This window comes from Alligator mississippiensis, chromosome 4 (assembly GCF_030867095.1).
Source record: "Alligator mississippiensis isolate rAllMis1 chromosome 4, rAllMis1, whole genome shotgun sequence".
Classification (NCBI taxonomy): Eukaryota; Metazoa; Chordata; order Crocodylia; family Alligatoridae; genus Alligator; species Alligator mississippiensis.
The window spans coordinates 52,991,315-53,003,824 of NC_081827.1; the positions used below are offsets into that span (position 1 = coordinate 52,991,315).

The 12,510-nt window shown below is 42.9% G+C and overlaps 1 protein-coding gene across 2 annotated transcripts in view; it reads right to left on the reverse strand.

The window, feature by feature from the left end:
* Positions 1–4,471: 4,471 nt before the first annotated feature.
* The window catches only part of ZNF277 (zinc finger protein 277), a 93,117-nt gene continuing 85,078 nt past the window's right edge, over positions 4,472–12,510 (reverse strand). For both annotated transcript variants that reach the window (XM_014601052.3, XM_019492456.2), the window contains 5 exons: positions 11,608–11,675; positions 8,856–8,952; positions 8,351–8,393; positions 7,541–7,715; positions 4,472–5,385 (listed from right to left, as the gene is read on the reverse strand). In XM_014601052.3, coding sequence (XP_014456538.1) covers positions 5,202–5,385; positions 7,541–7,715; positions 8,351–8,393; positions 8,856–8,952; positions 11,608–11,675 — 567 coding nt within the window. In that variant the 3' untranslated portion in view covers positions 4,472–5,201. The remainder of the gene's footprint in view (positions 5,386–7,540; positions 7,716–8,350; positions 8,394–8,855; positions 8,953–11,607; positions 11,676–12,510) is intronic.

Here is a 12,510-nt window from a genome sequence, read left to right on the forward strand (position 1 = left end):
TAATTAAGAGCCTCCGATGGGGGATTTTGTCATAAGCTTTTCTAAGTCCAGATACTCTATGTCAGCTGGATCACCCTGATCCACCTGCCTATTAACACCATTAAAGAACTCTACTACTTTGGCAAGGCATGATTTCTCTTTGACTAAACCACACTGTTTCCTCCCTGGCAAGTCATGTTCATTCATGTGCTGAACAATCCTTTTATTTTTTATTACTGTTCCTACCACTTTTCCAGGAACAGGTGAAATATTGAGTATTTCCTGTACCTTGGAAGCCATCTCTCACAGAAGGCTGACATTGACAAAGAAATCCAACATTGCCTTAAATGTGCAAGTGCAGCCTTTGGATGCTCGAGGAAATGGGCATTCAAAGATCATGACATGAGCTCTGAAACCAAGCTTAGGGTTTATCAAGCAGTTGTGATCCCCGCCTAACTGTATGGAGTGGAGATGTGGACAGCATACAGGAAACACCTCAAGTCAATAGAAAAGTACCATCAACGCCAACTGTGGAAGATCCTTCAAATCCCGTGGGAAGACAGACGCACCAATATTAGCGTCCTCTCACAAGCAAACACCATGAGCATCAAGGCAATGATCATCCAACATCAACTTTTCTGGGCCAGCCACATCATCAGGATGTCCAACTCCAGACTCCTAAAGCAAGTTTTACTCTCCCAGCTCAGTTGAGGCATATGCTCAAGAGGAGAGCAACCTCAAGGCCAACCTGAACAAATTCAACATTATTTGCATTTGCAACAACACCGCCCTAAATGGAGGAAGAGTCTGCTTCAAGGAAATCGGTACTTTGAAACATTATGACAACAAGAGATAGAAACAGGGGCTGGAAGAAACCAGCATTTCATGGAGTGAATCAAGAATCTGGAGCCACCCATCCCACATGGAAACACATAACCCAGTTGTAATAATCTGTTGATCCCAGATCAGCCTCATCAGCCATCTTCAAACCCCCAGATAATGCAATCATGGAAGACATTCATCCCTGACTACGAGGGATTACTGAAGAGAGTTCCCTGGGTCCCCTCTAAAGCCCTTTCTAAATTTTGGAGTCATGCTGGCAACCCTCCAATCCTCTGATACCGAGGCTGGTTTTAGTGATAAAAACTACAGTGCATACTATTGTTAGGAGTTGGGCAGTTTCCAATCTGAGCTCCTTTAGGATCTTAGAGTGAATGCCATTAGGTCCTGGTGATTTGCTGCTGTTTATTCATTAATTTCCTCTATGACCTCATCTATTGAAACCTCAGTTTAGGTCAGCTCCACAGACTTGTCCCTAGAAAGGAGTGGATCTGATGAGGGAACCTCCCTAACATCTTACAGAGAAGACAAATGCAAATAATGCATTTAATTTCTTAGCAATGATCCTGTCATCCTTTCATCCTTTAGTACTCCTTGTACACCCCGATTATCCAAAGGTTCAACTGATTCCTTGCAGGTCTTCGGCTCCTAACGTACTTAAAAGGTAACAATAAAAATATTTCTTTACGTCTCTAAGAAGTTCCTCCTCAAATTCTCTCTTAGCTTGTCTTATTGCAGTTTTACATTTGATTTGCCAGAGTTTGTGCTCTTTTTTATTTTCATTAGGATGTGACTATCACCTTTTGAAATGAGCCTTTTTTCTATGTATTGACTCTGCAACTCTGCCATTACACCATGCTGGTTTTCTTTTGGTTCCTCAATAACCCATCTCTGTAAGAATTTACTGAGTGACTGCATTGCTAAACACACTTTGTTGTCCACATTGTGTTTATTTTTGAAGTATGAAGTCATGCCTATAGTTCCAGGCTGGTGTCTCACAGGAGAACATCACACTTTTTGTAATTTGAGAAAAGTTAAAATAAAGAATTCACCAGTGGTCAAATGTCCTTTTCCCTCTCTATTCACAAAACATCCCTAATCCATAAAAAAGCTTCTTAAAATATGCTTTATAATTCTATACAAACAACTTGCCATTTCAGATTTCTACCCGAACCATGAAAAACAGCCATATAGTTTCCTCCTAAACTAAATGTTGCTGATTTTGTTTTGTATTGAGCTGTGTGACTATGTCAAATTCCTCTTAATGAGGAGGACGTGTTTGCAATTTCACTTCAAGATATTTCAATAAGATTCTCATCTTTTCCTTAATATGTTCATTTGAGATAGACTTTGGTATAAAACAAATTCAGATGCTGCTGATTTAGCTATGGTCTCCTGCTGGTTTTTCTATTGCCTTAACACACACTTATCATTAATGTAAAACCCACCAACTCTGATTCTCACTTCAGACTGTATGTGTGATTGAAAAAGCTGGTGATGGAATTATTTCTCTTGGGGAGGGACACCCTAAAGCAAACATAAAGCAGAAGAAACAGAAAGAGGGTACAGGAAGGTTGATATTCTTCCTTCTCCCCCAAAGCTATTCTCCAACAGAACATCCCACTCATTATTTACATCTTCAAAGTAGCATACTAAATCTTCTCTCTCTCATGAAATCATCTCAGATTCCCAGCAGCTAGGACAATATATAGGCATATAATAAGCACAGAAAGGAGTATGAGTTTGGACTTCAATCTTCAATCCTTTTTCTAGGGTCAGGTGGCATTTAAGCTACTCCTAGGGTGCATCTACACAAGGCAACTTATTGTATGTTAGACTAATCTACATGTGCACAGTAATTACTGCACAGTAAATTAGTCTAACATGCTCTTTTCTAGTACCTGTAGAAAACCAGTATTAGAAATTGGCACGTTAAACCAATGCACTGAAGTGCACATGTAGACGCTGACAAGGAGCAATTGCTCCTGGTCAGCCTAGGCAGCAGGGGACCACAGCAAGTACGAAGAGCTACTCCGGCTCGGTGGGATGCTGCCTCCCAGCCCCACGAAGATCAGGAACTGTCCAAATCTCCACAGGTCTGGAAAGCAGTTGCCTAACAGCTGGGACAGCTCTCCCAGCCATATGGAGATTAGGACCCATCCCTATCTCCACAGGGCTAGGAGGCAGCAGCCTGGCAGCCGGGACAGCTCTCCCCCATCCTGTGACCCCTGCCAGCCTAGAGCTGGCACCTGGGGGAGCCTGGAGCTCCCCCTGGCAGGAGCAGCCCTAAACTGAACTGCTCCCATTGGGAGCAAATTTATTTCTGACAGGTGCACATTCAGATGCGTGTACGGGCCCAGTTTAATGGGCCTGACTTTTCTGTGCAGAAAATTCAGGTGCATTAAAGGCACATGTAGACATGCCCCTAGTGGCCCAAATTAAAATTTTCTGTTTATATATAGTAAGAGAACCATTTTGCTGAACAGCCTGGTGAACAGATGACTTGCTTACGAAGTTGAACACCTGGGTTCTAGGTCCAATTCATCCAAAGTGTATTTGAATACACTTCTCTCACTTCCCAGAAAAATGCCCTAACTACTAGGCAATGGGCCAGGGAAGACTGAGGATGTCCTCTAACCCTCCTTTTGAAGCTTCCCCACTGGGAAGCCCCAAGTGTAATATTTGTGGGGCCAGAAGAAGAACAAGGAAGAAAGAACCAGATTCTGTAGTACAATGGACAAGCAATAATTTGGGAACAGTCTGTCCTGGACTCTGGCCCCTAGGACTACATATGATAGTGATTCTCAACCACGGTGTCATGAAATCTTTTTAAGGGTACAATCTTAGCACTGTTAGGTATGCGAATAACTACACACAATTCACAAGATAAACCCAGAGACTTCAAACAGAAATCCACATGTCAAAACATTCTGACGACTTTGTGTGCTCTGCCCAAGTTCCTTGCAACAGAAGAATTGTTCTATTGTTTCTGTTAGTCAAAAAATGCTGTGCTGGCCATTTCCTCTGCCACCTTCCCACCGGTGTACATTGAGTATAACGAGTGGGGCTTTAAGTCTAAAAAGGTTGGGAACCACTGACTTATGCATTTAATAATGACTGTATAAAATGCATAAACAGCATTGGTTTTCTCAGTTCCCTATGCATGTTTCCTAAACACTATGTTATTTGGCAAAAAGTGAGTGGGGGTTACTCCCCACTTATGCGATGATTAAATTTTAGGTGCCTTGTATGTAATAGACTTTGCCTTTGTAATACTCGGTGTGATTTGCATGTTGCTTTAGTTACACTAATTCATTTTCACACAACTGAAAGAGCTGTATAATCATAATTACCATAAACTAGTAGTAAATTTGTAATTGAAGAATTTAAACAGCATTTACAAATTATGCTAAAACTGATCCAGAGGGACTCCTATTTCCATTTAAAAATAACTAAATAAAAAAGTCCATAAATTAAATAACTTCAATTATGGAAAACATTTTAAGCTCGTTTTGGCTAGATTCTTCAATCCCGAAAGTACCATTGGCACACCTGAATGTATTGCACTGTTCATCCCTGGTGCTCAGATCTAGAGGATGGGTGCAAGTCTGTCATAGCTCCCAGCTACAAAACTCAGTAACTCAGCTCAGACTGAAGAGGCTAATACTTTTAATTCTTGAGAGTCCTAGGAACAAACAAAATAGCATTCATTACAGGTTTACACTGAGGTTCTCATTCTGCCAAATGCCACACATTAGCAGATGACAGGGCCAAATAAAACCCTATTAAAGGTGCTGGGGCAGGCACAGGTGTCTGCTTACATAGGGCAGCTATTAGATTCGAAGCCCAAGATTGCAAAGGGCCAATAAGATGTAGTAGGAATACAGATTAGGGAGATATAGGTCTGTGTTCATTTTCAAGACCTGAAGTTAAAATCTGTGAATCCATTTGAAAGACTAGAATACATACTAAAGTCACGCTGCTTCCCATCTGGTTTCCAGCAGCCATATATAAAAGAGAATTCAGTCTTTCATATGGCAAGCTGGGTTCTCTCAGGGGTCCATGTCTAGCTTAAAATAAAACAGTTGTGATAGATGTTCACAAAAAAAAGAAAAACTACATACAAAAACATGAAAATAGGCTTCTGAGACCTAAATGGATAAATACCACACAAATTTAAAAGCAAAGTAGCAACAATCAAGAAAAAGTATAAGTTTACATGTAATTTTTCTTTATTTGATATTCCCATTCATTTAAAAATCAGTCTGTAACTGTCGTGAGTTAAACTGCACTAGTATGTTAGGTGCAATCCAACGATTTTTGCCTTGCAGGTAAAATGCCTGCAGATTAGTAAATGTCTCTCTCAAATGTCAAAGCTTCCCTTAATTGCTGTTCTCTTCACACAGCAGCTGGTTTAAAATGCTACTCTGTTTCAGAGCCTTCAGGCTGGAAATATCTTCACTAATGACAGGGATTTCTTCTTTTTGGTTCTCAGCTGTCAGTTCATCTTCACTGTCTGACAGTGCACACAGAAGCGTGTCATTTTCATAGGTAGGAAAATAATACCTGAAAGCAAGAATATTTAAGAAGATAATATTACTAGAGTCAAGTGCTTTGTTGCTCAGATAGCTCACACACAGAGCTCAGACAAACTTTTCTTAGAGTGAATGGAGGCCTGGCTGGGCCGGGGGAAGAACTAGCCTTAGTTGGTGGGAGGAAGCCCAACTGGTGAGTAACAGTGTTTGATCCTCTAGTAAACTGTTGCCTGTGGCATACAGGAACTAGCAGAGAGTGTGGGAGAATGTTTTTTGCTTGAGATATTGAATGAAGACTCTGGAAGCTTGGGTTTTAGTGGAATTCTGGCTTTTATTTTTGGGAGGTGGTTTTCTGATTTTTGCACGGAATCCTTAGTATTCTGCCCACTGATTCCTTGCGGGTTCCATGGAAGTTTAGAATTGATCAGATGCAACATTCCAAAAATTACTGTGTTGCTGATAAACAGAGGAATGCCAACAATGGGAATGTATGGCTTCAACTCACTTAGCCAAAAGTGTGACTGACTGTGAATGACTGCTGTGATTCGATTCAGTTTGATTCTACATAATAATAATAATAGGATTTGGGGGTTGTGTGTATAATATACATGCATATTATGTAGACCCCCCTTCATCCCAAAATACCTAAATACTGCATAATTCCTTCAGGATTTTTACTGTTCCCTCAGGGTAAGACCAGCCCTCATAATGAAGATTTCTACAAGATGTCCATATTTACTTGAAGGAGTCTTCAGAGATTACATTAGCTGCTTTAACTGTGTTTCCTTGTGTTATGATTTTAAAGGTGGTTATGCCCTCAACTCTTTTTCAGCCCTCACCTGAAATTACTTAAGATTTTTTCTCCTGTTCATACCCGACCTTGTGGCTGAAGGTATAGGCCGTGGTTACTGTTTGCTGCTGTTTGTGAAAAACAGCACTGTAGATTTCTATCCTGTTTGTTTTTAACTGTTCCTCACCACAATCAGAGCCAGAGTGAGAAGGCCAAGAGAGATGGGAACTACCCTCATAAAATAGCACCAAAGTAATAGTCCAGAACACTACAGTGCACAATTGAGCCTCTGCAGGTACTCTGTGCAATTAAGGTGTTTTTTTTAAAGCAGGCTTCTGGGGGGGCTGAACCTACTGGATGCCTGGGATGGGAATTATAAGCATGAAGTGGAACAGTGTTGCAAAAGTCAAGCTGTTAGTACATCTTATAACAGCTGTATAGAGAATAGAGGAAGTGCTTCAGTGTCAGGAGCCATTCCTTCTCCTTGTATCTAGGATCTGTGGAACATCACAGACCATAGTGTTGCGGTGTCTGGGAGAGCAATCTCTCCAACCTTTCTGATTACAGACACTGTGGGGAATTGTATAAGCTTCGGGATCATACATCTACCATCACCTGGGTCTAAAGGAATGTCAGGTAGTTCTGGGTATTCTGTCATTAGCACAGAATGGAACATCAGGTTTTACTGCCAGGGGGTGCATCTGCACGAGTACTGTCCAACTTTGTGGGACACAGCAGTGAAAATACACTGTACCTGGTCAGCCCAGGCAGCAGGGGGCCAGACCTCTGCCTGCTGCCTAGCCACAGGATTCTGCACACTGAGGCATTCTCATACCCCAGGCAGCCCCAGTGCTGCCCTCCTGGAGTCTGGGCTGAACCCCTGGACCCCTGCCAGCCTGTGGCTGCTCCGTCATGGCTCAAACTGCTGTGGTCCTGGGCATAACATCTGCCTATGCCATTAAGGCATCGTTATAAATGCCAGTGCAGTTTGCTCCCGAGCTTAGCACTGTGCCGTAATGGCACATATAGATGCCCCCAGGGGATGTTCCCTGCCAGACCAAGGGCAGGTGAACCTACCAGCCACTAATGCTCCCAGCATCCCCAGCTGAGCCCAGCTTCCTATGCAGCCTGGCTGGAGCAGGGTAAGAGTGACCCTGAAGACACACACCTGCTTTGGAACCATACAAAAAGTCCCCATCTACTGCTCTCACGGTGTAATCTACTCACCCAGTGGGAGAATAGAGGGAGGTGGAAGTGGGCTGTAGCCACCCCTGCAGTCCCATCATTTCTCATGCAGCCCCCTTTACAAAATCCTGGATCTACCCATGTATACCGATATGATGACAAATTACCCCATGATGACAAATGCAGGAGGAAAAAACAAGTCATCACTTACTGTGGTTGATCCCACGTAGATCTGGCTGGCAGGAATGTAATGTGTTTGGTCTCTTCCATATGGCTTATTAATTCAATCTTAGATTGAAATTTCTCCTGGCAGCTGTAGCAGCGACTCTGGTGGATTTCCCTTCTGATGAAGTTCACCAACTTCACTTGCTGATAAAACTTTAAACCTGGCAAATAGCAGAAACCAACCACTTCAGAAAAAACAAACACCAACAAAGCATTTCTAAATAAAGAAGTGGGTCAAGGCTGCTAACCTTCCACTGAAGATATACATGGTCTGGGTATTGTAATTCCACAAATCTCTATCAGGATTTTTTCTTCCAGCTGAAGTGAATTTGGCTGCTGATACAGCTTAATAATGATGGATGATTTGTTTCACTTCACAGCATATTGGAAAACAAACAATAGCCAAATGTGGCCCAGGACAGAGTCTGCATCATGCTCCCATTTTACCTCCAAGTTGAAAGGAGCTCTGAATTGCTTTTTTCAGAATAATGACCATGGGATGATTGGGTCAAGGCATGTGCTCTCAAAATAAGAGATTTGCAGAAACTATTCCATGAAAGAACCCAACATTTCAAAAGAGAATATTGAATATCTTAGGCTGGAGAAATGTTCCAAAAAAAGGAGCAAACAAAAAGGGCTTGGCTGTCCTTTGTTAGCTGGCAGAGGTAGTGTTTCCATAATGAAGAAGTTAAAAATATCTGAAAAAGATTAAATCTGACCTGTTTTCCAGTATCCTTAAAATGTGGTTTTCCTCAAACTAAGGCAGATTCTGACAATTACAGCAACTCTTACTTACCACTCTCTGATTTTATTTTAAGAAGGTCAAATCCATGTGCTTCCTGACAAAAAGAAACAGGCTTATTTCTAGTATGCCAGACTAAAAGCAGATCAACTTTTTACAGATATAATAAAATCCAGTAATTTTGAGTTTACCAAGTCTTTTGTACGTGGTGATTTTAAATATCATTCTTTGTTTAGAATCCGGGTTTCAGTTTAAAAGTGCTTTACTATCCAAAGCATTAAGTCAGCAAGTTAGTGTAGTTAATACAATTTTATTGCAGTCTCTCTCTCTCTGCCATGTATACAATCTGCACACTTGCCAACAACAGTCACATCCTTGCTATAAAATGTGGCTTCCCTGAATTTTCTGCGGCGCATCCACTGGAGATGCAGTGTCTCTGTTCTGTACTAAAGAGGGCATTCTAGTGCAACAGAAGATCTGATCTCAAAATTGCTACAATCCTGCACTATTAAGTGTCACTTCACCTTAATAAAGCAAATACTATTTAAACATGTCGTACTTGCATGTGGAGATGTAATTTTTCTGTGGTGTCCACTTGCTGTTCACAAAATAGACAAACAGCATGCACGGGATGCTCTTCCCAGTCAGACCAGTCTCTGGGATTAATGAAACAAAGGGCACAAATTGCTGAAGGGAAAGGCTTGAAGAGATTCTTTGTGAAAGCTAAACAAACTGTGAAAGAGTAAGCTTAGTTTTACAGTCACTCGGCACGTCTATATGTGAAATTAATGCAAATGAATAAACTCTGGAGCATATCGCAACAGAGTTTATTGCTTCTGTACGCTGTGTCTTCATATGTGCCCAGGACTGCAGCAAACCGAACTGGACTGAAGCAGCCCCAGCTGGCAGGGGACCAGGGGGGTCAACCTACCAGCCCGGGGCTGTTTCAACCTGGCTCAATGTGCTGCAGAGGGGCTGGCTGAGGCACAAGGGTGCTCTTATGTGGGGCTAGCTGGCAGGCAGCCTCTGCACTGAAGCACCTTTGTGCCCCAGGCAGTCCCATCAGTGTCTATATGTGCATTGCTGCACAGTAAAGAACACCACCACAGGACAGTACTTGTATTTACAAGTATTAACTTACAGCAGAGTTAATTAATTTCCTTCGGCCTAATAGGGCTGCACGTGTACATGTTTACTGCAGAGCTAATTAGGCAGCTCTGCAGTAAATGTTTTGTATAGATGTGCACACTTACACCAATATAAATCTGGAGAAACTTATTTGGGTTCAGACTGAGATCCTGCAATTGGGATTTATGATGGGCTAAACGAGTAAAAACATGTGGCTTCTTGTCAGAATAATAGCCTTTACATCACTGCATTTAAGTCCAGAACAGCTTAATGGCTATCCCTGAGTAACGCTATGGGTAGACAATAGAGCTGTGTGAAATTTTGGCAACTGTTTCATTTCAGAGATGTTTCAGGCCATTTTGGTGCCTTAAACACCAAATCCAAAATGAAATGAAATGAGGCATCTGAAATATTTTGGAAATGTTTTGGAAAATTTTGCAGTTTTGGGGCTGGGTTTGCAGGGAAACAGCTGTATGCTGCTGCCCTGCTGTGCGACTTGGCTCCGCAGGGAGCAGAGATCTGCGCCGGTGGTCTCCTTGCTGCTGCTGCCTGCCCCGGCGACCTGGGGAGGAAACAGATTTTGCCAAAACAAAACAGGACAGTAATCTGAAACACTGAAACGAATCACTGTCCTCCAAAACAGCCGAATCCAAAACCAAATCGAAACACAGCCATTTGCACAGCCCTAGTAGACAAGCCCTAACCCCCACTTAGCCAGGGCACCTAACAGAGCAGTGAACAGTACTGTGTTTACTTGAATCCAAGACAAGGTCCCCCTCCCTCATTTAACATGGAGATAAAAAGCCCCTCGTCTCAGGTTTGAGTAAAAAGCAGGAGCAGGGATGGTCCTGACCTGGGGTTGGGGTTGAAGCTGCAACTGCTGCTCAGCCTCCCCCCCACCATTTCCACCCCCTGCTGCTCTGGCTCCAGCTTTGGCAGGGCTCTGGTCACACTACAGCCCAGGGCATGGAGCACAAAGTTGCTCCAGCCTGGCAGCAGCAGTGGCAATGCAGCTTTAGTGCAGGCTCCAGCTCTGGAGCCCAGCTGGAGCTGCTACCACTGCAATAACTGCTCCATGGCCAGGCTGGGGCTGGAGCACCCATGTGCTCTGTTCTTTTGGCTGGAATGGAGTCAGAGCCCTACCGAAGCTAGAGGGAAATAGCAGTGGGGGGTTGGCTAGAGGCTGTGAGAGAACAGAGGTGGCAAGCAGCAGGAGAGGCCAGGCATGAAGAGGGGGCAGGTGCCGGGGCTGCAGATGCTGGAGAGGGCAAGTGCTTATATGTGCAGGCACTGGAAAGGCAGGCAGAAGGATAGGCAAGAGACAGGCTGCTATATTACACTACCACCTGCCCCTCTGCCACTGCTTTCCCTGCTGCAGCAGTGTAGGGAACGAATGCAAGATGACTCTCCAATAATAAGATTCTATACATGGGAAATGATAACAAATTTAACATTTTTCCATGCATAGAACTCATAATTGGAGGGTCATCTTAAATTCGGAGTCATCCTGGATTCAGATGATAGGGCACTGCAGGCAGTCAGTTACAGAAAAAACCTTGAATAATTGTCAGAAGTCATCTTGCCCAGCTTTGTGCTTAGCCACAAGATAATGCTTCTTATCCATGAATTATTTCCAATCTTACTCACTTCTCTAGGACTAAGCATGCCAACTCCATTGTGATCTTGGCCCCCCATAGTCTTGAAGTAGAGGAGCTAGAAGGGAAATATAACCAATCCCATTTGGTCTGTTGCTCACAGAGGGAGCAACAATAACCATTTCCAATTCAATCCTAAAGTTCCACTGCTCAGAATTTTATGATGTTTTAATTTTTTCAGGATGATGTTTCATGACTGGACTCTGCCCTTTGTATTCAAACTGGATTAAATTTGGTTTTGCTTCAATTTAAACTATCAGACAAATATACTCTGCCCTCATTATGGCAACTTTAATATGAAGAGTTTTGCAGTTGATAACAGCTTGGGGATTGAAAGATGAAATTTTGCTTACAAGTAGCCCACACAGAGGAGAAGTGTCTTTGATGAGACTTGTCCTGATGAAAACTGAACTTGATTTGATTAAACTATGCATCTCTTAAAAGTCTCTACTAAGCATGTACAGTAGATCTTCCCTATCCTCCCACATCTAACTCCTGACATGCATGTAGCACCTATGTAACTCTTACTCTTCTGGGTTATCTAGGAAGTCTCGATCATCCTCTGACTGAACTTCTTCCCAGGATTTCCCAAATTCCTGAAAAAGCAAAAGAAAAGAGAAGTAATTTTTCAACATGTGACAGTTCGGAAACAGACTGAGCTGAAACAGACCACCCCCCTTTAGATGCAAGGTAACCTAAGCCAAAATCAACAGCTTAGTCTGCATTTACTTTGCAATGTTTGTGTACCTAAGCAATCCACACAGCTTTGCTTTAATAATTCTTACTATCAACAGTTTTATTCACCTGCAATCAGGTATGCCACTCATTTTGCCTGGCAAGAGAAGTAGTGTTAAATCGGATGCGTGCCTCTCAAAAGTGACACGTAGGCCCAGCTGACAACGAGAGTATTTCAGCAGTAGAGCTGTACCAAGATATGGTGCTAGCAAAGTGCTGCTCATGTGGCTGCAGCTTCTACTGGCAAAACTGCACGTCTGCCAGGATAGCTCATTCCAGCTTGCAGATTCTGTGTCTCTGAGCAAAATGAGCTTTCCTGGCAGCAAAAGCATAGTTTAGCCAGCATGACTGTGCATGTGCTAGGAGCTTTTGCTAGTAAAGCTGTCAGTCAGGGATTGTACCTCTTCCCACTCCTAACTGACATACTTAATTGTGAAGTGTAGATTTGACTGCAGAATATTAAAAGAAGGCAGTATGACTCAGGAGAAAAGTTATAGTCCAGTAACCAAAAGCTTGTTGCCAGTTCTGCCACTGATATATTTACCGGACTCCCTAGATTCCCAAACAATGCGTGTGTTGTCCCCTCCTCCCCACCAATTCAAATGGGGGGTGGGAGGGAGCCTGATCTTAGAACTGAGCATCAGACAAAGCAGAACAGCGCCATCTGGTGTCTGAGCTTCTGTAGCCCCCTCCTTC